This window comes from Thunnus maccoyii, chromosome 12 (genome assembly GCF_910596095.1).
Source record: "Thunnus maccoyii chromosome 12, fThuMac1.1, whole genome shotgun sequence".
Lineage (NCBI taxonomy): Eukaryota > Metazoa > Chordata > Actinopteri > Scombriformes > Scombridae > Thunnus > Thunnus maccoyii.
In genome coordinates, this window is record NC_056544.1 from 7,557,758 (window position 1) to 7,584,299 (window position 26,542).

A 26,542-nucleotide genomic window follows, 5' to 3' on the forward strand; every position below is an offset into this window, starting at 1 on the left:
ATCAGTTTGGTTGGAAGTAAATTAACACAATCCTCATCTTTTCAGTCTTATGCACATTGGTGCACAATGACAGAGCAACCACCTGACCGGTGACACACAAATGCATGTTTTTTCACTTGCATTGTGAGGAAATTCCAGAGGGAGCAGAAACATTTGGCAATCCTATATACATTTGGCTATACTGTTTTTGATTTATTACGTTTTATGAGCTTCACTTCTCACTATTTGTTGCAACATTCATATCTGCACTGTTCATCACTCTCTGAGTTTATAGCATTATCTTATCTGTGATCAGTGTGTTCGCTCTATATCCGGGAAACAGACCAAGAAACAAATGTAACTACATAATTCACCCCAATGTCTATATGGTCTTCTGTATGGTCTGAAGCAATAAATCAAAACAAATGTCCTCCCAGTGCTAAAAATGTCACTGAAAATAGTTCAGCATTGTAAAAATCTAAACACCTACTGTTGCATCTCAAAGCTATTCTGCTTCTTTCCAGTACACGATCTTAAAGATACAGTAAATATTGTGTTACAGAGGTGTTGCTTCAACTTTATGGCACTGTTAGGGGATTTAACTGGAAGGCAATATGATGTGAGGTATGTTGGGCCACCACGATATCTCAGAACAGTTTCACTGCTCCTTGTCATAAATTCTCCAGCATTCTTCCAAAATATATTCCCTCATTTGGCGTTTTGATGATGATGATGATGATGATGATGATGATGGTGGTGGTGGTGGTGGTGGTGTCTGACATGTCGCTCCAAGATCTCCTGCAGGTGGTCAGTAAAGTTGATATGTGTTGAATGTGAAGGCTGCAGCGTGTGATTCACATCTATCTCATACTCATAAAACCTTTCAGTGTGCTGTATGAAACAACTGCATATCCACTCATCTGTATGCACTGAAGAGGCAAGTCTGTGGTACCAGTGGTGGAATATAACTCTGTATATTTACTCAAGCAGTGTACATACTGTATGTAGACATTTGATGTACTTCGTCATTTCCATTTCATGCTACACCTCTAGTCCACTACTCTAGTTGCTACTTTTAAAATAGATGTAACTGTAACAGATTAAACTATCAAACTGTATATAAAATAGTTCAAATTAGCTCCACCTTGACCAACAACAACACTAAAATGCTACTTAAACATTAATGCACCAACAATAATAATCCAATAATATAATATATAACGATATAATAATCACTGGGGGCTTTTCTGCATTATGAGGACTTTTGTTGTTGATACTGTCAGTACATTTTGCTGATTATACTTTTACATGACATCTTCAGTGCAGGACTTTTACTTGTAATGGAGTATTTTAACAGTACTGCTCCTTTAGTCTGAATTCTACCTCCACCATTGTGCACGACTCAATATTGAACCTATTTGCTTAATTCATTCCCTATATTGATAGATTGATTGATTATTTGTACAGGACAAACTTAATGACAGCAAACAGTCAGTATATAATAAGTGCAAATTGCAGTTACATAACACACAATATTAAAGCCATAAAATAAATATATATATGTAGTATGACAATCGATTTATTTGTAATCAATTATATTGTCGAAAAATGGCACAAAAGTATCAGTCGAGTCTTGAATTTACACATAGTTCCTCTTTCCTTTGTATGCGTTTACGCCCTCATAATGACGTTCACAGACGATGTTTGATTGGTTAGTTGTTAGTTGTTCAAGGTAAACCCGAGAGGGAGGAGGAGGATTTCAGGACCGGAGCGATTCACTCTCCGCTCAAAGCGCAAAAACGCACAGAGTCAGCAAGTGGATACGTACCAACCTGCGGCCGATTATCAGCCTGTTTCCAACTCTTTCACTTCATTCCCCCACTGTTTTTAACGGAGCATCTACTGTAAAGGATATGTTGATGGAAGTTTCAAAGTGCATTTTCATTCTTCTATCCTGCATGCTGCTGGAACCAGTGAGTATATTTTAAACACTCTGACTTTTTCTCATGACTTGAACTTGGGCTCGTTTTCAAGAATGCGACAGTTGCTCGCCTAATTTGGCCATGTAAGGGTTGACCACATGGCTCTTTTCTAATAGAGAGTTGCCCGCATGAATAAGTGGATGTGCACGTGGGTGATCTCTGAAGTCAGTTTTGGATGCAGGGCGCACCAATGTGGGCCAAAGAGCTGCTTGGTCCATCATGTGTGGAGACTTAGAGAAGCTGTGGAGAAAAAGAATTTCAGCTAATTTTCTGTTTTGTTTTGTTTTTTAAATTCCAACCACTTTTTTTTTTTTTTTTTTTAACTTTTTAAAATCGATAATGCTGATGACCTCCACTCTCCTCCCTCAGACACAGACTCAGCCTCCCTTTCCTGTGTTGATCTCCTCACTTCCTCTGGCACCACAGACAAAACCTGCAGCCTCTCACTGACGCTGTGTGCCAAGCTGTGTTTGTTTTTTTTAGTGACATTCATGTGTTTTTATGCCCTCGATGATCTCTTTTCATGACTAAGGTAAAGGTGAATTACCAGGAGAAACCACAGGGTGCTGTTGGTGCATGTTGGTCTTCCCAGCAGGACACCATGGCAACAGCCTCCTTTGTCTGTCTGTCTCTCTGTGGTATCCAGCGTCCTTATCCACAACTGTCTCCTGTAGAGAAGCATGTATGATTCATGCTGGGATTCAGTTGGAGGTCAAAGCCCTTAAGAGTTCAGTCTTAATATCTGCATTTGTACACAATCAAAGATTGTTTCAGCGCCTCAGTGCTGAAAATTGTGTAAAAGAAAAGATGATGCTTTGCTATTGTCGCTGGGGAAGGCAAAAGTGGTGATCATGATCATGATGATGGCGTGCAGGAAGTTTTCTCCTGATACTCCAACTTGTGTGCTGATCCATCACTGACAACATGTTCTCCTGTCATAGTCCAGAGGTGCACTGTGGGTGAAGTAATGCAGGAGGGACGTGCTGCGTAGCCTGAGGAGCGAGAAAATCATAACCTAAATGGGGGAGTCACCTTGTTGCGGGAGAGGCTGGAGTTATATGGGCTCATTTTGTGGCTAACAATAGCCACATACTACCAGTCTGATTAATGCCTACAGAGAGGAGACTCATCCACCTAAGTAACAGCAATAAATCTTCAGGTCTTGCAGAGGGTCTGTGCAGTCTCTGGCAGTAAACCTCCATGGATTCATGTTGAACCAATTCATGGCTGAAAATTCCCTCCATGTGTCCAAGACACGCAGAAACATGCAACTATAAGGACTGTGTTGGTTGAATCACAGTCAAAAGACTGATTTAGTGTCAGATGCCCAGGTCAGGCTCATCTCAGAAAGACCGCAGTGGAGACGATAGATGTGTCTGCCTCGATATGTGCAGCGCTGCTGAAGGAGCACACGCAGTATAACTCATGCAGTCTCCTACACTTGACTAATAGGCAGGTGACCTCTAACTGACGCTGTTTTGAAGCTGTATGTTGCTGTAGCGCAGAGAAACCATGAGCAAACTGTTCTCTCCACAGGTGTGTTCAGTGCAGAGTCAGATGTGTGACCTGATGAGGGAAATAGACAAGGAGAGGGAGATGTGCGAGGCTCAGATTAAGAACAAAACGACAGGTATGTAGCCTTTGTCTTCAACACGCCTTCACTGTGCCGGCTGCACTTACTCTGTCTCATCCTAATTTGCTAAATCCACAATTGGGTTGTGATTGAAGTGACACAACAAGCTCTAAAGACAACACAAGCTGTTGAAGCCTCCCCTCTGGCTTTAGATTACACCTTGCATGGTTGAACACTGTTTTCCACCTATTGCCCCTTGTTACATGTGCTTTGGTTCAATTTGAAAGAAAACCCTCTTATTGATCCTTTCGTTTTCATTGAACACTATTAAGAAAAATAATGAGCATTATTATTATTATTATGGAACCTATTATGAAACTCACTTAATTTACCCTTTCAATATATTGTTGATGAGGCTTCCATTACATGTCGCCAAGTGGGATGTTGCACACTCACAGCATGTAGCACATAATTATATTCTACTGAGAGCCTCTGCTATCTCTTTGTTTAATTGAAACCTCCTTACTGCAGGTATCAGCAGACTCTTTTCTGTCATACAATGTAAAAGTCATTAAACACTCATCTTTTTAATTTAGATGTCATTTATCTTGCTATGGATTCCATCAAATGTAAATGCTGCTAAATCCTTAAAGAGATGTTGTAAATTCTACCTAGCAAACTGAAGTTTTCATAGTAATAAATTGGCAGGCAGGTGTTGATTTAGAAGTGCTGTGACCTGATTCTGCATCCGGAGACCAAACACACTGTGGAAAGTCATAGTGATCTGTTGAATTCAAATAACAGTGTGTAACGAAGGACGGGGAGCTGTTTCATTAGTCATGGTGGCAGCATGTTGACTAAGGTCATCTGCTGTTATAGACTCAGGGCTGTAACATCAGCTGACCAGAGCTCATATGTTTTGGCTGCCATGGGAACTCCGATGCTCCACCTTCACAGATTGCTGTTTGTCACTGGAGTAGATTCACGTCACAGCAAGCATCTTCTGTTTAAAAGTCTACATTTGTTCTCTTTGTATATGTGATATTTCCATGTTTAACATGTGGAACACACATTTTTTGGCCCCTCTCTCCTCCTCTCTGTTTCTTTCAGGTTGCAATGGGACGTGGGACAAGATCACCTGTTGGCCCAGTGCCGATGTCGGAGAAGTGGTCACCATCCGGTGCCCAAAATATCTCTACTTCTCCAAGAACGTTCCTGCACGTAAGCCTACATAATAGGTTGTGTGTTTGTGTGTGTGTGTGTACTGAATGTGTGTGGAAGAAAGGGGGGGTAGGAAGTGTCTATATACAGATGTGTTTGTTTTTGTGACAGTCAGCAGTCACACAAGTTTGTGTGGTCTTTTGGCTGAAGAGTTTGACAATGATGCTTCAAGGAGATATATGGACTTAAGTACACATATGAAACAAAGACACACAAAACAAAGTAAATGACCAATGACACGTTTTGCCCAGGAGGTTGACTCAAAGACTTTTTATCAAAATAATAATATATTGGTAATAAATAAAGATTGAGCATATTCCAGCAAATGCCCAATAGCTTCTTAAATGTATCCATTAATATTTAAAAAATGTTTTCAAAAAACTTAAAAAAAGATTGGTTAAAGCTGCTCTAAGACATAATTTTTTTTTTTTTTAGCATTTTAGCATCATTCAGCTCATTGTTTTGGTTCTATGGCCCACAACTTTACTTTTTTACTATATGCTGCCTTCCCAACACCAAATGGCATATGGACTGATTTGCAACTTGCTTGTGAACATTAATGGAGCATTTCACCACCAAAGAGTCAGATATTTTAACTTACTTACAACTGACTTACTGTAAGTTTGCCATATCGACTTAATGAAGTGATAATATGTCAGTGTTGTCTTTACAGCTTGTTGTGCTGCCACCAAAGTGGCAAAAAAATCAACTACTGCAGGTTTAACTTTCAGATTTGACAGCTCTGGATCCAATCCTGTAATATCCTCCAATGTCAAAACTGGAACTGGTACCCAGTCCTGAAACATAATCATGAAAATATCTACTTTGAAATTGTCAAATTTGAACCACCTCACCATAATTGTGATAGGGCTAAGCGTATTAAGATATTTTCTAAAAACAAAATCCCACTGAGGATTACTAGATATCTCATCATGTAAATCCTGTAGATCCATATCCTTGAGTATAAGATTAACTTGAAGTTCATTGTATAGGATGCTTGTCTATGGAGGTATGACTAATGTACAGGATATTTAAAAAGATGACAGAGATGCTGCTCATCTCGATTTGATCTTGACCTCTCATTTGTTGTTGATGTTCCAAATGTTTCCTGCTGCTGAGTCTTAGTCGCTAACATCACGCTCCACATTTGTGACCAGAAATAGGAATCATGATATCATTCTGGCCCATGATCACCTGTTGTCTTTATCTTTCCTGTTACCCGTCTCATTTATCACAAAGAATAAAGTAAAACTCAAAAGACATGGTGCAGCTGAGTCACAGAAAGATAAACACCTTGTCTCACTTCCTTGGACCATCCACTGATCAAAGATACGCTCTGATTATTTGTCCTCCTTTAATCTACGAGAAGCCTCACAGGGAAGTAGTTTTAATTATGTATAAGGGAAACCATTGTCTTGGGATTTTACAGGCTTAACTGTAGTGTGTTTGTAAAGTAGTCTCTGAGATTATTCCCCTCTGAGTTACCCTGTATATCACAATTTGTCATTAATTACCACAGCGAATCCTCAGTGTAATTACGCTGTAAGAGTTGATGGAGTTGTTTATTTGCATTAATCTGGCAGAGAGGCCTCACTTTCAACTTGGAGCCTTGAGAAATGCTTTTACATCAGACTTAAAGCAGCTTGAAATTAACTTTTAAAAACACGTTTAAAGCTGCACTATTATTTTTTCATTAACAATGAATCAAATGACTTTGTGTACTATTGGTCATAGTGGTGAACCAACAGAGAATTGCAACAGAGACTGCAGCTTCTCTCAGATCTACAGAGCTTTTTTAGCTTTTTAGCCTCTTTTAGCTCATGGTTTTGTTTTGTTTTGATTGTCGTGTTGCTTTGCTAAAAAATCAATTAGCGCTGCTTTAAAGCTCAAATTATCATGTCACTTGTCATTTCATATCCAACTATTTTGTTGATAGAAATACATATCCATCACTTCCTTATTGCATGTAGAACTCCTCATCAGGTCTGTCAGGTTGCATCCGTCTTTGATCGTTTGTGTGATACCTCATTGGTCAACAACATTTTCACTGCACATCAACAACAACATTGCACGCACACAACTTCACAAACTCAACACTAGATGCTCCACCACCTTTGCTGTAGCAGTCACAGGTTTCAACTGTAAGAGCTTTTACACTTACCCTGTGTGCAGGGGTGGTGAAGGAAGGGGTCCCTGCCCCTCTAATCCATCCAGTATTTCCCTGTCATATTCAGAACATGAGAGGAATTCCAACCAAAAGATTTACCATCAGCATGTGAAAGGTTCATTACAGCGAAGAAGGGTTTTCTGGGAAGCTGTGATGTGACCCAGATGCTCCCATCTAGTGTGACCGAAAGAGGAGAACACTCCTGGGGAAACAAGGAAAGAGTGAGGGAACACATGAAGAATCACCGGATTTGTGGGGTTGAGGGCGGTTGAGGTATATTTCACTGATATGTCAGAGGTTCACAGCATCAACTGGCCCCCACTGTGCAGGGACCAAGATTAAGTGAAGGGACCTTAAAAGAAAGCGAGGGGATTATAAGTGACCTGTGCTGCACTGATGTGCATGATATCAATTATGCGTTAAATCAACACATCAGTGCAGGTCTCTGCTGGTTAAACCTACTCTGCTCTCAGGTCATCTAAGAAGGACTTCATTAAGGGATGATTAACTGTCTTGGACTTGGTGCATAGTAAATTACTGAGTCAGTTGGGTGAGAACCTTGTATCTCCAAATGTGTACATTAGAGGAAGCAAGAAAAACAGCCTTGTTTGTGTAGCTTGACCGCTGTGCATTTTTCAGTTTATTCATTTGATTTTGAAAAGGTTTCATAACCTTGAGAGGTTAGAGAAATAAGAAACAAATAACAGTTATGATGTATAATATTTAAGAATTTGCCCCTTTCGTGGATGTATTATGGTGTCAGAAAAGTCATTTTAGCTTCTTTTCAAATTTATTCACTGTCAATAACCGTTGCGAAAGGCTCAACTTATTGACACATGCTGAGCCATTCATTTGTAAGCCTCACACACAAAAAAACAAGCATTACGAAACATGGCGCCAAAGAGATTCAGGGGCCAAGTCATAAATTTAGTTGAGATAGAGGTTGCCATTCTCATGAACTTTTTACCTAGTTGATCTAACACACAGTCATTCATCTCTTTTAATAACATGGCCACTCACCCTCTCTCAAAGCTCTGAGTGACGGAGTGCCTGGCTGTCAGTGTTGTCACCTACATGCTATAATGTACAGCTGAGCTAATCGTTGCATGCTAATAAGAATCTTCTGCCAAGATATAATTAGGGAGGATAAAGTGCAATAATATACAACACGGACAGAAAAGCTGAGATAAAAAAAGCCTCGAAATCAAAACGATGACGGGGTGATTAACTCGTTTGAGCTCTCCTTGTTGTCGTGCATGACACTGAAAATCCTTGCAGTCATGTTTTGGGGGATGATGAAAGCATTCTTCTGGCAATCCCTCAAACAAGCCAAATCCAGTAGTGGCATGGGCTGAAACAGCAGGGGCTTATCATCGCCTTTGTGTCTTGTCATGTTGTTTGAGGAGACTAAGCCTCCGTCTTCTCTGCAATACGCCACTCAGGTATTTGTGAGCTGACCATATTTTAATGCCAAATACATTCTAAGACTTTAGATTGTTGGTCATTTCCCAACTCAGTCTTGATTTGATAGTGGCTGTGGAGTGATACGGTTGGGAAATGTGTGGAATGTCCTACATTTAGATTTCAACAGCAGCATTCAGCACACGGATTAATTTGTCGCCAACACGCGCAGCTTTCTTTCTTTATTGACAGGAAAGGAGATGAGGAAATGCTACAAATAAATATTACACAACAAGAGACTGAATAAAATCACATGGATGTCAATCTGTGCTTCTCACTGCTGGTTACAGGATTAGATCTGTCTCATGAATGTTGTAAGAAGGGTTTTCAGTCTAATTAATGATTAGTGCCTCATCTGAACACTGATGCATTTATACTGGATTTGTGAAAAAATCTATCTTACTGTCTAAAAGTAAGTTAATATGACCTAAAAATTAAATGCGTTTTTAAAGGATTTGATTTGGATAATGCAACATTTATGAAGAACTTCGGTGCACTCAGGTCAGGTTTTTCACCTGCATCCTTCATTCTATTTTTTAAAGGTCTTTTTTTTTTTTTTTTTACATTTTAGCCTCTATTGACAGATTAGCAGAGACAGTAAATATGAGGTAAGCATCTTAACCAATAGGCTACCAGGAAGCCCCGCCCCAATACATTTAACTTGGTGAAATGATGCACATTTTCTGAAAATGCTCTTTGAACATAAACAGTCTACTTTGAATTTCTTTAAAAGCATGAAAACAGAGTAGAAATTAATAGAGTAGCATTAATCTGATTTTGATGTTGCTTAAGTGACGTAAATGCTAAATAATACTGTGTGTAATGCATAATGTGAGTAATAATACCCGTACATAGTTTTTGTAACATGCAATTATCAGTTCATGTATTGTAAGAGAGTAACACCACAAATCGATTCACTTTGTTCACTTTTTGGCTGGACTGCAAGGGTCAGCTCTATAAATGCTAAAGTCTGCGACTGACTGACGGAGTGATGAAGTCACACCATTGGTCGGCCGGCTCAGTGTCACCAGTCTTGTATTTGTCATTTCAAATTAAAAGCCTTCTAGCGTTTCATACACAGTCCAGCCATATACTAGGTTTTGACTTAATCTTGTTCTCTACTCATCTCTACACTACTCTACTGTACTCTACAGAGCTCTACTCTACTATATGCCATTCTACTGATCTTAAGTCTACTATATTCTACTCTACTGAGCTCTACTGTTCTCTACTCCAGTGGTTCCCAACCTTTTTGTCTTGTGACCCCTTAAAATAAAGCAAATTCTACCCGGGACCTCTCATCACACATTGCATTGTACACCACTTAAATGGACTGATTTTGTTTTATTATAATATCTTTCAGAGGCTTGAGGAGATCAAATACAGCAATTCATAAAAATGAAGAAAAAATTTGAGGAAAGTTTTAAAAAGGTGTCAGAAAAATGTTTTGTGACCCCTTAGAGTCCCCCAGTGACTTCTTGGGTGGGTCCTGACCCCCAGGTTGGGAACCACTGCTTTACTCCACTCTACTTTACTGAGCTCTGGCCCTATGTGCTCTACAGAGCTCTACTTAAGTGAGCACAAGGTGCTGTGTACTGTCTATTTTTACTTTACTGAGCTTAAGTCTAATGTACTCCACTGTACTTCACTAAGCCGTAGTCTACTCTACAGAGCTCTACTCTGCTCTACTGAGCTCTATTCTACTGTACTCTACTCCAGTTTACTAGTGTACTGTATTCTCTAGAGCTCTATTATCCCCAACTGAGCTCTAGTAAGTTAATCTACAGAGTTCTGCTCTATTGAACTCGAGTCTACTCTACAGAGCTTCCTCTGCTCTTCTGAGTTTAGCCTACTGAACTTTTCCACAGAGCTCTACTTTACTCAGTCAAGCTCTAGCCTCAGAGATCTACTCTAGTTTACTTTACTCTTTTCTACTACTACTACTGAGCTCTAGTCTACTGCACTTTACTCTACAGAACTTCACTGTTCTCTACTAAGCTTCAGCCTACTGTACTTTGTGAGCTTTAGTTTTGTGTACTCTACCATGCTCTACTGTGCTCTACTGAACTCTAGACTTCTGTACTATGCTGAGCTCAAGTCTGCTGCAATTTACAGAACTCTATACTGCTCTACTGTACTCTGCGTATTCTCCTCTACTTTACTAAGCTCTAGTCTGCTGTGCTGTACTCTACAGAGCTGTACGCAGCTCCTTTAATCTCATCTCAGATGAGAACACTCTCTTCTCTTTATGGGCAGTCAAATGCACTTGGACCTTTCACTTCTGCCCTCATGGGCAGGGCAGAGTAAAAAATATCTCAGTGCTTGACTGACTGTTGGCCTGGTGTGTGTGTGCAGCCTGAGAGTAATTAAGAAACATATGGAGGCAAATACACATGGGAACTCTCTGAGCTAGTGGGACAACTGATCCCCTTCAGTCATTCCTTCCATTTCCTTTTAGTATTTGGAAGTATTCCAGTGAGACACATACATCTCATCGTGACATAATTAAGTGTGAGTAAATGTAGGGGAAGTTTTGCCTTGCGGCTCATACAATAACCCCCCCCCCCAACCCCCAAACAACACACACAATATTATGATACATTACTTTTAATGTGAGCAGTATGTTAAATGAAACGCAGTGAAGCTGCCACAGCAATGGATTGTAAGGCATCTTGTATGAGTAATGTTCAATATTCCCTCTATCCCTCTGCTCATTAGGTAACCTGTCAAAAACTTGCACCAAGGATGGCTGGACCTCAATCAGCTACACAATGGACTGTGGATCTGATCTCAACAACACCATGGATGATAATATGTCGGTATGGCAACCACAGTTCGAAACTCTTCGAGCCCTATGTTGCTACTGCTGCTGGGGCGTCATGTTAAATGTCAAACTCAGTAAACATGAACTGTTTTCAGTGAGTATAACTGAATATGTTTTTGCAGGGAGAATTCTTTGACGCTATCAAGGTGGGTTACACCATCGGTCACAGCGTGTCGCTCATTTCTCTGACGATCGCCATCATCATACTGTGTGTCTTTCGGTAAGGAGATCCATCAAAATGCTACTTAATGCCCCTGCATAATGGCAATCAAACACTTTTTTCCAGCATATAAAGCGATAAAACCCTGTCAATCTCTCATTTCATACCATATTTCCTTCATTTTATAGAGGTTTTACAGTGTTTTTCAGACAGTAATGTGACTCCAGGACACATTTTGTGGGACAAGTCGTTCAAATTTGACATTATCAGCTGTTGCAACATTTCTCAAACAAAGCAGTCAACTGCAAGCAGCCATAAAGTCAAACCACTTAGGCTGCTATTGGTCACAGCATGTTAAGTGGTCAGTGTATGAGGCTCTAATAAACAACATCCAGCAGCAACAACTGGTTTATATTGTGTGTCCTGTCCTCCAGTCCTTTTGGGATGACTCGTCCGTTGGGTTTGCACAATTCACCCCCAATCATAAGCTCAATGGGGAAGCATTTGTTGGAAAACATGTAGAAGACAGAATTGACATTTTCTCTGTAAAAACTCCAGATTTGATCTTGTTCACTTCTGTGCTGAGTGTAGATCGGAATTTTTTCACATTTGTTTCTGCCTGATAAATATTGGTTTCACTGGAAAACTATACAGTAAAACAGATACATATAGCTTGTCTTGACAATCGCTGGTTTATATGTAGATGGACATTTAGATAACAGCACAGTATAGTCCAACAGTCAGTGCTTATAATGTCCTCTCTCCTCAGCTAAAACACACATTTTTCTGTGCATGTTTGCCCTCATAAATTAAGTCAGTGAAGTCCAACATATTTTTTTGGTATTTATTCTGATTGCGTGCTTTGGTGACATAAACACACACTTTATCAGATGTTTTTTGGGATAGGTCATGTAAACAGTTCATTTGAAGTCTTTAATCAGTAGGATTTCATTAGGAGCATTCTGCACACTGCCCTCTCTTCTTGATTTTAACCTCAGTTTAAATCATCTCACAGTTAATTTGTGTTCTTTTACAGGAAGCTACACTGCACAAGAAACTACATCCACATGCATCTGTTTGTGTCTTTCATACTGAAAGCCGTAACAGTTTTCATTAAGGATGTGGTTCTGTATGATGTCGGGGAGATAGACAATTGTCAGCCAACTGTAAGTACAGCTCAGTCTCTTCTCTCTGTGCTCCCATCTCTCTCACCAACACGTCCATTCTATTAGAGAAGCCTCACAGTCTATTGATTTTCTTCCTTGCAGAATCAAAAGTCTTGCATCGTAGATCAAGTTAACTTGTCCGTCTGATGTATGAGCAGCAGCCGACTGTTAGTTTCTGTCCTTGGCTGAAGCAAACTGCATCTATTTTAATTACTCACTCAGACTTTACTGACTTTAAAGCTTTGTCTCAGAGTTTACTTAATGTGTGAGCGCTCAAGTGCTCCTGGGTGTAGCAGTGTTTGCCAAGTCCCTTCCACTCCTGAAACGACATTTCCCCATTCGTCGGTCCAACAGGATGTTGTGAGAGTTAGTGTTTGCCAAACATTAAGCCTGAACTACAGAGAGCTCTGTCAATAAATCACATTCAGAGTTTGGATATCTAGTTTGAATTGTTTTGTCTTGATAACATGATCATAGCGACAATAGCAGAACAGACATAATTGCTCGGGTAAGATAAGGTATTAAATAAGCCACTGTTACAATTTCATATAATAAGGCTATTATTTTATTTTTATTTGATTGATCAAGTCACCAATGTCAGTGGTGGGTCTGATCTTGCTCCAGCTGAATCCACCACTTTATTGCCAGAGAGGATTAGATCAGTAGACTGTAAATTACCTGCTTTACTATCTCTAAGTGCTGACTGTTGATGGCTGAGTATAGATATTTCCTCTGAAGGGTACACAGATTGTCCTGGTCCAAACACAGCTGCTAATCCTCTCAACTAATAGAAAACAACACAGAGATCAGTTTACTTGTCATGAGGAGTTCTCAACCTGTTAAAACAGCTGGATAGAGAGCCAAAGTCAAACTGGAAAGGTTAATTTAAGTCACATTGACATCTGTAATAATACAAATGACTAAAACCAGGTTATGATGATGCCAGTACACATGCTGTGATGCTGGTAAATATTTTCATGGAAACTGTTGGACTTTTGTATGCTAACATATCAGTCGTTGTTAACTTTATTAGGCTCACAAAGGTTTCCGCTTATTAGTTAATCCAAGGAAGAAGTTTGACATTTCACACAGGCTACACAGGTTGAGTTACAGGCTAGTGGAACAAAGGCTAGCTACATAGTGCATCTGGACTTTGGCTCTCTATGATGTCTCTTTGGAGGGAGATTTTTAATGTATATGAAAATAACCCTGGAGATGTCATTGGGGTTAGCTTGGCTTAGGCTTGGTGACTACAAAACTGAAGGGAAAAGCTTGTATAACACACTGGGGCCGTCGAGTTTGAAAGTCATGGGAATTTACCAGACGTCTAATGAAAGATGCCATCGAGTTGCATTATATGAAGTATAGCATCCAATGCTTTCGGAGCTTGGCCCATATTAGTGACTAAAAGTCAAGAAATCTCAACCTGCTGCTGAATTTGACCATTCTTTTAAAAACATCTGTTTCTTGGATCCCCCAGCTATGGAAGCACAGTAATTATTTCATAAAGAAGAAGAAAGTAACACAATTTTCCTCTTCAAAAGTTGATTTTATAAGCAAAAAAGATATTTGCTCAAGTCAGTACTCTCAGAGTCTTACTTGGTCTGATATGACCAGCCGCTTATGATAGCTAATGTTGGCCAGTGTTATCAAAATTAAGCTAGATGTTGCTTTATAACTGACTACTCAGTCAGTTGGCTGACTGTCTCTACTTGTGTTACTGTTACACTGCGTTTTATAGTTTGTATAGTTTACCCTAACCACACAATTCTCACTTGTGGTCACTTGTGGCCACAAGTGAGAATTGTTCAGCAAAAATTAGTCTTACTTTATTCAGGAGCCATTTCAGAGGATCAGTGTACTACTCACCATGTATCTGTGATTTTACACAACTGAACCACCAACAACAGGATCTTCCCATGGTACAGTGAGATGATTTAGATGTAACCATTAAAGTGAATCTCAAACACACTTTAATTGCTGGTTTAATTATTCTGGCAGTCATACTGAGTATAATTAGCACTGTAAGATAGCCCCTCTAGAATTTTCTCTAATTATGTAATGCTCATATTCATTTTGAAAGTGCCTATTTCCTCACTGCTGCTTTTGATAAGTGATATGCCAACAAACAACACTATAGTCTAGCAGAATCATTTCCTTATACAGTAAGTGGGTCACCAGTACAGATTTGTGAGTCATTAAAATAAAAAAAGAAATTCTCTGTGTATAGCCTCTTCCACTGGCAACAAATTTTTCTTTATCATTTGAATCATAATGGAATTGACCACTAACCAATAACATCGTGGTTGTTTTGTAGGTGGGCTGTAAGGCAGTGGTGGTATTCTTCCATTACGGGATCATGGCGAGTTACTTCTGGCTGCTGGTGGAAGGCCTCTACCTCCACGCTTTGTTGGCCGTCTCCTTCTTCTCTGAGAGGAAGTACTTCTGGTGGTACATCCTGATTGGTTGGGGTGCGTGCCAGAGTTTATACCTTATGTTGATGAATACACATAGCTCACAGAAGCTCATTTTCAAGATTTGACATGTCCACTTAACCAGAAGTCATCAAACACTCATCAGGTTTCAAGTTGTTTTGTCTTTAGTACAACAGACACAATATACAATATGTGATCATATGTAAACTGATTTATAAGTGTCGTTCCTACAGAGAAATGGTGTGCCTTTCCATCTGTATATGAATGAGTCTTGCCTCAGTTGCCACTCTGCTCTTGTCGTTATAATTCAGTCTGACTCCTGCCTTGCTTTTGCTGCTTTTGATGGGAAATCAGCTCATTTAACGAATTCATACATCCATGGCAGACAATAATTACCAAACTAAGGGATCCACTTGGCTGCAAAAGATGCTCTTTTGACAGTTTTATCAGAACACACACACATGTGTATATATATATATATATATATATATATATATATATATATTCATACAGAAGTACAAGCTGAGCACTCAGTGCTTTCATCTTTCTTTTTTTTGACCCTACATTTTCATCTTTCAAACACTTATTATTGGCCTTTTGCTCCTAAAATTCCAATGTTACTTGCCTTTGAAATGTATATTCATTAAGCAAGTTCTGATGTTATTTTCTGCAACACCAATAAAGTAACTCTATAAATAGGCCTGTCATGTTGCGTCTGCCAGCAGGAGAATGGAAATAGGCCTGTGACTTTCCTGCAGATACTCAAGATGAACTAATATTGGCACAGAGCACATATGATTCCTGTTAAAAATGATAAGCATACCCAAAATTACTTTTCCCAGCTATAAAATCGCCCAAAAGATTAATAGTGTACACGAGCTAAAGCTTCACTATTTGGTTGTTTGGAGTCAGTGCCGTGTTTGTTTGGACACATTGGACATAACTGATAGTTTCTCTGTGTGACATAGAGATTATTTTAATGTTGAAATAACTTACAACTAATTCTGTTTATATTGCTTGTTTATAGTGGCTCCAACCATCTTTATCTCAGCGTGGGTGATTACAAAGGCTTATTTAAATGATCCTGGGTGAGTTAATCATTTGTATTTGTTCTAATGTCATTAATTACATTACCAGAAAAAAAATTGTAAATACACATTTAGGCGTAAAAAAACCCCCCAAAACAACAACCTTTGGGCTAGTGTGGTGATTAATAGCTGGTCTCATTGGTGGTCTATGGTGAACTTTTAATCTGCTACACATGCAAGAGCTGCGTTTCATGGCTACGTCCTACAGCCAAAATGCTGACCTACAATCTGATTATTTGACTTTCCAATAAAAAAAAAAAAAATGCATGAGGAATTGTGTAATTATCCCCACTAACATTGATGGTGAGCATGGTAAACATTATACCTGCTCAACATCAGCAGGTTTGCATTGTCATTGTGAGCATGTTAGCATGAGGACGTTAGCATGTGGCTCAAAGCTTTGTACAGCCTCATGGAGCCGCTAGCGTTGTTATAGACCCTTAACTTCACTTTATTTTGTTCAAAGTTCTTTGCTCTGATTCTCAAGTCTCTTCTGACAGATGCTGGGATATAATTGATGACAATCCATGGTGGATCATCAAAACACCTATTTTAGCAACCATACTTGTGAGTCACGTCATTCATTAGCAACATTTACAGATCTGCATGATGCAATGACATTAAGTAGTCTGTTATTTTCACGGCAGGTGAACTTTTTCCTCTTCATCTGTATAATCCGGATTTTGCGACAGAAGATGAACTGTCCCGACATTGGAAGAAAGGAGTCCAATCAGTACTCGTAGGTTTTTAAGTGCAAAATATGAACATCTCTTTCATAGGATGTTTACAGTTATTTCTTATCAGATGACATGGAATAAAATTATTTTGCAGCTACCATTATGTTGTTGGTGGTGGACAGTCATAGTGCATAGTGACAAGTATTACCTAGATTCTACATTCTCTTGTGGGTTTTTACAAGGATGAACACTAAACCTTCTCAGTTTCTCATTTTTTTTTAACAGGAGACTGGCTAAATCCACACTGCTGTTGATACCTCTCTTTGGGATAAACTACATCATTTTTGCCTTCATCCCTGACCACATCCACTCGCAATTGAGACTGGTATTTGATCTTATTCTGGGGTCATTTCAGGTAAAGTTCCATATTATATTTTACATGTTACATGCAAACAGTTTGTAGCATGAAGACAGTTTGTAAGATCGAGCCAGCAAGTGGTTTGTTTAGATGACATGTTTAATTTTGTATGCTTTGAATAATGAGGTTGCTGATTTGCTGAGTATTTAATTGAATGTAAACGCTGAGAGCCAAGTGCAGTGATGGAAACCTAGAGATGGAAAGTATTTCTAATTTATAATCGTTTTAGCTCAGAGTAATATCTCCAGGGAAAATTTCCCAGCAATCCAAATGATGAACCTCCTGTCTGATCCTGGAGTTGGTCGTAATCTTCCGATCATTATTCATATGCAAACATTTCAAGTGTTTCCCCAGCTGTACTATCATATTGGTATTTCTTTTCAACAGCTCTTACTGGGCAATATGTTTTATCTGGTTTTACTTCTCTCTTCTCCAGGGTTTTGTTGTTGCAGTCTTGTACTGTTTTCTGAACGGAGAGGTCAGTAAATTCAAAGCTCTCTAAGATGTTTACCGTCCTTTTATATCACTGAACCTCCAAATCTTGTGTGTAACACCCACTTAAGGGCCCCCTCTTCATCCTGTTTGTCTACCTCCTCGTCTCTCCTGCAGGTACAGGCGGAGATTAAGCGTAAGTGGCGCAGATGGATGCTGCAGCGCTTCCTGGGTGCTGACACTAAGTACCAGCAGCCCTCCATAGGCAGCAACGGCAACAACTTCAGCACCCAGATCACCGTGCTCACCAAATGGAGCCCTACTACACGCCGGGCATCTGCTTGTGAGGAGCACCTCTCTGCCATCTGAAACCCATCAAGTGAACTCCGCTCTCTGTTTTTATCATCACATACTGAATGCATGATACACTGAAGGTCAAGATGACATTTTAGAACTGAAGCTAACATTTGTCTGTTGTAATTGTATCTATTACCTGTCAAAAATGACAAGTCTTCAGTGTTTTTCTTATTGCCATGCAGGGTAAAAACATTATGGACACACTCCACTTATTCAAAGAATTCGTTAAATAATTATCTTTACTTAATGTTTTTGAACAATTAAATTGATAACAGTACAAAAAAAGATCATTGTCATTTTCACAGACTGTTCTTAGGTACAGTAGCTTTGATCAGGGAGGAACTTCCATTGTACTGGAGGTTGACAGCAAGGACAGGTATCTGATATGTGCGTAAAGGCCAGTATCACACTGATATTTAGGCAAACGGATTAGTTTCTACCACAGTGTGACTCTGTGCTGAGATCACAGGATAAGTCAAACAGAAATAGTTAATGGCAAGTTATTGAGAATCACCTCTCAGAATAACATTGACCAAGTGTTTTGTAATTGACACACTTCAGAATACTGCAGGGAAAGAGATCTTCACGGCCAACGTGTGATTTAAAAGGAAATGGGATATTTGGCGAGCATTTTCCATCTGATGTTATGCAATAGATGGATGGAGGCAGAGATGAGCTGAGTCCTATAAGAAGCAAGATGTTTATTAAAAGGGTGTGTTACACAAGACGGCTCCAAGCACTTAACCTAATGGCCCATGTTGCTTAGGGGACCAATGGTAACAACATTTCTGACAGTGTCAGGCTGTCACCAGCAGTAGTCAGAGGAGGAATCTATATCATAACCAATGTACTGGACGTTCCTGTCCTGTCTATGACAGTTTTATATGAGGCAAAGACTCTGCTGAATTACTGCCGGATAACATTCCAGAGAAGAGACTAAAGCTCCTGCTTGTGAAATTTATCTCTGATTACAGAGGCTTTTAGTTTTGTCTGAGTGCGTAGACTTTCATTTTGACTGTTTCTGCAACTCATGGACCAGATGTATTCCATTATTAGTCCACAATACACAACATAGTGAATTATTATCAGGCAACAGTGATTAACTGCCATTAACTGGATTGCACTGACAATTCATTTCATTGCATCAAATGTTAGTTTTCTATTCTATTCTATTCTATTCTGTATTCACAATATAATATATATGTTATTGTACCAAACTGTTTTTTAGACATGCAAGTGGCAGGGCTCTATGTTTTACATCATCAGCTGGTCAGTCTGTCAGTGTACAGAGTGGCCAGAATTAAATATATAGGCAACCATTGGATAGAAATTTTGTACAGACATTTATGTTCCCCAAAAGATGAATCTTAATGACTCTGGTGACCCCCCAGCTTTTCATCTTGCACCACCAGCAGGTAAAAGTTTTCACTTATCTCGTAAAATATCTCAACATCTACAAGATGGATTGACATAAAACTTTGTACAGACATTCATGGTCCCCAGAAGATGAATCTTGATGACTTTGGTGGTCGTGTGACTTCTTTTCTAGTGCCACTATGAAGTTCACATTTGTGGTTCTGAGTGAAATGTCTTAACTTGTATTGGATGGATTGTCATGAAATTTAGTACACACATTTATTCCCCCTCAGGATGAATTATAACTTAAATTTTTCATGTAGAGCCATCATCAGGTCAAAGTTTAATTTTTTCCAACAGTGTTCAGTGACCAAATACCTGCAAAACTAATGGCATTGCCATCAGCCTCAGCTGTACTGTGTGTTTAGTGCTAATTAGTTTGCATGTTTACACACTATAGATGCTGATGGCTAACATGATAAACATTATACCTGGAAAAACATCAGCATATTAGCAGCATCATTGTGAACATGCTAACGTTAGCATTTAACTCAAAGCGTTATGCACCATTAAGTACAAGCTTACAGGATTCAAAGTCCTATCAGATGTAATATGATTTATCACGCTTTATCTATTCTGACATGTTTTCAAACATTTATTTGAAGCGACATCCTCCTCGGAAAGGTATATCAGATGTTTATATGTACAGACAGTGAAAGTGTCACATTTCATGTGGGAGTAATGTTGGAGTATGATGTTCACTTCACTTCCCTTTCCTGTTGCCCTAGCGTGTGTGTGTGTGTGTGTGTGTGTGTGTGTGTGTGTGTGTGTGTGTGTGTGTGTGTGTGTGTGTGTGTGTGTGTGTGTGTGTGTGTGTGTGTGTGTATGTGTGTGTGTGTGTGTGTGTGTGTGTGTGTGCGCGCGTGTGCATGCGTGTGTGTGTGTTGAACTGTAACTAACTCAAAGTACCTCAGACTAAATGTTGTTGACTAAATTGTACATAATGTGAACCTGTAAATATGGATGAAGAATTGGTTCATGGTGATGACTTATAGTGCTCAGGTGTCAACTAGAAATTGATGTTTACATTTAAAACTGTATGCTCCTCACTCATGGTATTTGCATAATGTCAATAATGTGTCTACTATTCGTTGCCATGTAAATGTTGTGTAAATATTATGCACTGTACAGTATGTGAAATCAGATGTAAAGATGTTATTGAACAAATTGTCAGATGAAGATGAATAAAACCATTTGCACTTTGGATCGGCCCTCTGTTTTTGTAGGAATGTGAGACTCACCACTGAAAACAACTCAATCAGCCATTATCTTTATTTCTGCTTTCAATAAAGCAGACAAGTGATAATGAAAATTTATGAAATAATATAACAAGAACAAAAAAACAGATATACAAATCAACATTTTAGGTTTTTATAAAAGAAATTTGGTGTGATAGTTGAACTCATGTCCTTTATCTATAGCCTCCTCCTGCTGTAAAATATGAGATAAAACAACGTGATGCTGGTATAATAACACTTTTTCATCTCCAGAGACCAAGTTCAGTTGTTACCCTGAAACATATAACTTTGTTATAACTTTGTGAGACGCAGAGTGTTGAGACGCACTGGAAGAATAGTGGATCCCTCCGCATAGCTGATCTCTCGTAGAATCCCATTCCAACACTTCTCTGACTCATCATATCTGTGGGAAACATAAACACGTTAGTGTTGGGTGGCTCCATAGCATACAATATCATTGCCCATCATTTGCAAAGAATGATTTTGCAATGATCCATTAATATTCTATGTGAAGTTGAATTTATTGAGTCAAAAATTAATTTTATTTTCTACTTAAGACCCGCATTGTCTTCATGTATAAATATTTATGTATGGAAAAAGAACTTTTTCACAGCGGAAATGTTGAAAAATTACTTGTGATAGCAGGAGAGGCACAGGCACCAATAACATCAATAATGGTTCATTTCCATTTGGGTATGTCAGTATGATATGACAAGCATGCACAGTCTTATTATCTTATCTTTCTCTCTCTGCTAGGTGGTTTCCTGTACTTCTTTTTCCGTTGTGTGGTGGAATGGTGTGATGGGCGTTTCCCCTATCTGTATGTCCTCTCTAAATCTTTAAAAGTAGGCCATAAATATATAGTCTCTTTTTTTTTTTTTTTTTTTTTTTAAAAAAAGGGTTCAGTAATTACCTAAAAAAGTTGGTCACTACTGTTTTTAGCAAACATCACTCAAACTCATTATTCAAACTCAGACAGGAGGTAATACTGCATTGTCTGGGGACTATTTTCTGCTCTTAGTTCACATGTGATGATCTATTGAGTATTAAAGTAACCAGTATGGGGTGCATGGGATTGCCTCAAAATAAACTACAGTACCCGGTAAAGGATCATGTGAGTTGGTGCATTGTTATTGGCTCATTCATGTGTATTTAATAGTTTTTTGGACAACAGTGTAGGGCTGTGGGTCAGAGAAATAAGCTATATCAAGCTTTGGCCAACAGGCAATAAATAATATAATACTTGCTCATGAAATCTGATGACAATTAGAAAAACATAGAATATCACGATTTATACTGTAGGGTCGTTAAAGATCCTCCCCACACAAGTTTTAAGACAAATTTAAGAAAAATACCCTGCTTTGAATCACAAATTGTGTCTGATATGATTTTTCCACAAAGAACGTTTGATTAATGGGTTCAAATTCTTAAAATTACACCTTCTCCTTCTTTTCCACTGAAAAATCCAGAAGCTATGAATATTTCTCATTTCAAAAGTTTAACTACTGGACACAAGAAGACTCCTACTTGTCTGAAAAGTCCATTCTCGGTGTATGTTGACTGAAAGCTCCAAGTCTCCATATCACACTTGTGTAATTTGCATACTGGACAGCAATTGGTCACAAAACATGCTAATCAAACAACTTTCTCATGTCCTGACTATGATAAACAATACAACACTAAATAAAAAAGGAAAATTATTGGGTGTTTCTTTTTTACTTAAGCCAATGAGGACACATTATTATCACTCTTTAGGCATATTGAGATAATGTAGTGGGCTCTTACCTCCAGATGTCAGTCATCTCTGTTGGGACAGGCTCCTCACTGGTCTCACTGGGCATCATGGCAAAGCCTCCCACAGCGTACAGGAAGCCTCCCATTGACATCAGATTGAGGGAACTGCGCTCCTGAGGAAACTCTGTGAACTCTGACCAGCTGGAGCATAACAGGACAATAACCCCCACACACACACAAAAGGAAGTGATGAAGGCGTTAAATAAGCTGTTATATTACTGTATGATACACACAGCAGTACCACCAGTGCTATTTTAAGACCTAATGATGTGCTGTTCATGTTCACTGAGTCATTTCACTACTGTGGACAGATGCTTCACCTCATAACGATGAGATAAAGTGGTCATATAAAACAACTGTTGTCTTACCTGTTGCTGGCAATGTCATAGACCTCCACAGAGCTGGTGAGGCCTGCGTCTGTGACCCCCGTCACAACATAGATCTGGTCTTTGTGGACAGTGATACCAAACAGGGAGCGGGCCTTCTTCAAAGGAGCCAAGTCCTTCCACTCAAACTTAGTGGGGTTGTAGACACAGACTCTCCTCATGCATTTCCTGCATAGAAACATTTAACACAGTGTGTTAAAGGGGCTCTCCACTGATTTTGTACATGAAGCTCAGTTATATCACAAGGAGTCCTACTCAGCCTGTGAAAACATGGCAACATATTATGTCTGCTGTGGAAGTTTCAAAAATAACTTCTATCTTAGTTTGGGATTGAGACTTTAGCGTTTTAACAGAAAGCCTGTGTTACAAACTGAAGGTGTGGGGTTTTAAAGAAGTAGGCAAAGAGGGCCAAATGAAAAATGCAGTTGAGTTACATTATGGGACTTGTAGGATCAAGTGTTTTTGGCACTTAACCCATACTAGAGACTAAAAGTCAGGATACTTCAGCCTCTGCTGCTTTGATTTGGAGTGTTCTTTTTGAAATCTGTCATTTGTGAGTTCTCTAACTTCATGAAAGTGCAATAATAAATAGCTGGAGCAGTCCTTTAAATACTGATCGGTAACCATAGTGATACCTGCTGTTACATAATAAGTAAAAGAACAAAATTAGATGAATACTTTAAGTTCGCAAAATGATGGCACTATCATGTAATGACATGAGTGAGGAATGTCAAATAATGAACTTTTTCCATCTGGGTCCACAGTGTTCAGATACACTCCTGAGGTGTAATCAAATGATTCAATACCAGGTTATAGTTCAAGTTATATCATCTGGAATGGCACGTACTTGCTCTCAGACTTTCCTCCAATTACGTAGACAAGACCTTTGTGTGATACTGTTCCATGTCCGTACACTTCATAAGGCAGAGGGTCCGACTCTCCCCATTTGAATGACCTGTGTACACAGAAAGAGTAAATAACATCATGAGCAGTGACTCTATAGATGGTAGAGGTGATTCTACAGACAAATGCAGGAATAACTCTGATAAAGAAAATGATTGGAAGGCTCAGGAATTCAAGGGGACATAAATATTCCTTCCATATGTCCTTCTGCTAGAACTATAGAAATATTATGTAATTCCTTCGATGGGACCATGAGAGAGATGGTTGTGCACTTTATTATTTTCAATGGACTATTCGAATGTAGTAAAAGCAGGCTTGATTTATAATCAATGGGATACATTTCTGAAAAAAGACTTCCTTTGTTTTGTCTGAGAGCATTTTCATTTAGATAATGGATACAGCATGGATTATCTTTTTGTTTTAGAAATATACTTTATTGAATATTAATTAAATTCATTGACAGTGTCTGTACTGTGTTTGTAGCCCCAATTAATCATGTTTTAATTGTTATAGATGCTACAGTATAGTGAGTCTAATCATCATAAATATTCATAGCAGTAATACAATAGAAAAAATAGATAAAAATACATTTAATAAAAATAATGTGTTCTTTATACATTGAAGCCCAATAAGCATTTACATTAATGCATCAGGAAAGACAGAAGAAGTGATTTTCTCCACACTTTTAATGTGCTCCACTTGTTCTTTCCAATTCTTGTTATTACTTTGACAGCATGGATCTTCATTGGTACAGCGCCATGTTAAATTCGGTATCTGTACTCACTGTCTGTCATAGATCATGACTGAGTTCAGCGCGTGCTCTCCCTCCTTCAGTTCCTTGCCTCCAACAACAAAAATGGAGTTCTCAGCTTCAGTCAGCCCAAACAGGCAGCGAGGGTTGGGTTGTGAGGGCATCCCTAACCACTCTGAACTTACTGGGTCGAACTGGGGATGAAGGGAACGATAGGTCAGTGAGGAATGAGACACACAAGAAATCTGCATTTCAAGATGCATGTTCAAAGCATTCTTTGAGTTTCACAGGATAAAGAGCTATTGATGGTCTTCATGATTGATACTCTACCTGTAGGAAGTAAGAGCTGAACGGTTCGTCTTTATCCTCCTCGTTGTAGAGAAGCCCCCCGACAACAAACACCTGGTTCTGATTGGTCACCAGGCTGCAGTGGTTCTTGGGAATTTCTGTGGATTCTGAGACCACAAAGCATTCATTTCCTACCGGGTCATAGGCCACGGTCCCTGTGTCACTGATCATAAGTAACAGGTCCATCTCAAACATCCCAAAACGAGGGTTGTTGTTGAGTATACCCGGCAGGTACCCCTCCTCATCTTCCTCTTCCTCCTCCTCACCACTTTCTCCCCCCTTTGCCCCTTCACTGCTGTGCTTTTTGGGCTTTGGGAGACGACCTTTGTGAGCATCCTTGACCAGATCCAGATCCTTCTTGATCTCCTGGTTGAACCGCATGTACTGGTGGCGCTCCACTTTTTCTTTGAAGTAATCCAAAGGTATCAGCCTTAAACGGACGCAGTGCAACAGTTCTGCTAGGTCCTTAACTCGGTTTTTCTCATCATGTCTGACCCAGTCCATCAGGGATTCAAACACCAGCTCCTCCCGCTCGACGTTAAGGGCGTCTGAGGTGATGATGATGGCCAGCTCGCTTGGGGCCAGCTCCAGGAAGTCCTGGTCCCTTACAACAACCTGGAAGCGTTCACAGATGAAATCCCGAGCAGCTAAAGCGAGCCTGGGACAATCCAGCAGCAGCCCAAGCCTGAAGATAGCCAAGCAGTTGCCCAGCACCAGCTTCTCTTGGAGGTAGGACACACAAACAGAGAAGATGGAGGGGATCTGGTACATGTTAGCAACCATGAAGATATCCTGGACGTTCTGTTCTGTTAAATTAATTTCAGAGGTGTATAGGTAGCGCAGGATCATCCCCATAACACCAGGCTCCACATCTTTGAGTACTATCTCACGCTTCTTGCTCTCCTCCAGGTCAGACAGGAACATGGCCTTGAAGAAGGGACTACTGGCTGCCAAAACCAAGCGGTGGCAGGGGAACTCCTTGTCCTGGACTTTGAGGACGCAGTCCACAAACTTGTCATTCTCCAAGAGGTCAAACAGTCCGTCCTGAAGCAGGGTCTGCTGGTACATGCGAGGCTGCTCCATCGGGTCTATAGTCATGGCAGCCATTTTGTTCTGCCACCTTGTCCTGGTTGGGTTTTGTGGGAGGGATAGACGTAGAAGAGGGGCACCGCACTTACTCTCCACAACAGAGCGGGACTGTCAGCGTTCACAGTGCTGGTCAGATTGCTGTGGATAGTCTCTATGGGTTGGCTGCTCACTGCAGCTGTCTGTGACTGTCAGTCACTCTGTAAGTCCGGGTTATTTATAGACAGGGCCCTCACAAAGCGGAGGAATCCATTTTGGTGGACATAGGAAAGAGGACCCACACACTCCTGCACCACACAGACCCCACAAACAGCTGAGTGACTAAGCACAGCAGTGACGGCATGTTAAATCCAGCAGAACATCTCACCAGGCAGCTTGACAAGGTTTTCCCTCACTTTTACCGAGTGTTTTCCTCTATGTAATCCAACACTGTCTTGAATAGTGGAAGTGAGTACTCAGGCTACATTGACATTAATGAAGGATATACTGTATATACAGTGTGTAGGCAATAGTGGTGCCTGGAAGATTAACATGTTACATAATAAACATCTCCTGACACCAGAGCAAGAGACACACTTCACTATTCAAGTGACACACTGTACACCGTTATTGTCCATTATATATACATATATATATATATATTATTTTACAATTGTTTAAATAGTATTAAAGCACTTTTT

The 26,542-nt window shown here is 39.6% G+C and overlaps 2 protein-coding genes across 2 annotated transcripts; one reads left to right on the forward strand and one right to left on the reverse strand.

Moving 5' to 3' along the window:
• The first annotated feature begins 1,716 nt into the window (after positions 1–1,716).
• On the forward strand, positions 1,717–20,146 carry LOC121909309 (vasoactive intestinal polypeptide receptor-like). The gene is made up of 13 exons (XM_042429809.1): positions 1,717–1,952; positions 3,498–3,591; positions 4,645–4,755; positions 11,102–11,202; positions 11,330–11,427; positions 12,404–12,533; positions 14,851–15,004; positions 15,996–16,056; positions 16,557–16,623; positions 16,704–16,795; positions 17,019–17,148; positions 17,588–17,629; positions 17,761–20,146. Exons 1-13 carry the CDS (start codon positions 1,893–1,895, stop codon positions 17,950–17,952), a joined length of 1,332 nt encoding a protein of 443 aa, XP_042285743.1. The 5' UTR covers positions 1,717–1,892; the 3' UTR covers positions 17,953–20,146.
• A 459-nt stretch (positions 20,147–20,605) lies between these two features.
• On the reverse strand, positions 20,606–26,142 carry LOC121908957 (kelch-like protein 40a). Its single transcript, XM_042429290.1, has 6 exons — positions 24,759–26,142; positions 24,462–24,622; positions 23,622–23,729; positions 22,757–22,942; positions 22,380–22,529; positions 20,606–20,997 (listed from the first exon to the last, which is right to left on the reverse strand). The coding sequence occupies exons 1-6, from the start codon at positions 25,881–25,883 to the stop codon at positions 20,886–20,888; spliced, it is 1,842 nt and encodes a 613-aa protein (XP_042285224.1). The 5' UTR covers positions 25,884–26,142; the 3' UTR covers positions 20,606–20,885.
• Between the last annotated feature and the right edge of the window lie 400 nt (positions 26,143–26,542).

Excerpts from the sequence above, each read along its gene's own strand:
- LOC121909309 (XM_042429809.1), top strand. The coding sequence starts at position 1,893 with ATGTTGATGGAAGTTTCAAAGTGCATTTTCATTCTTCTATCCTGCATG. Across the intron at positions 3,592-4,644 it reads GATTAAGAACAAAACGACAG|GTTGCAATGGGACGTGGGAC; the intron begins GTATGTAGCCTT and ends TGTTTCTTTCAG. Across the intron at positions 16,057-16,556 it reads GCTTATTTAAATGATCCTGG|ATGCTGGGATATAATTGATG; the intron begins GTGAGTTAATCA and ends CTCTTCTGACAG.
- LOC121908957 (XM_042429290.1), bottom strand. The coding sequence starts at position 25,883 with ATGGCTGCCATGACTATAGACCCGATGGAGCAGCCTCGCATGTACCAG. Across the intron at positions 24,623-24,758 it reads TCAGCTCTTACTTCCTACAG|TTCGACCCAGTAAGTTCAGA; the intron begins GTAGAGTATCAA and ends CTTCATCCCCAG. Across the intron at positions 23,730-24,461 it reads GTCATGATCTATGACAGACA|GTCATTCAAATGGGGAGAGT; the intron begins GTGAGTACAGAT and ends CTGTGTACACAG.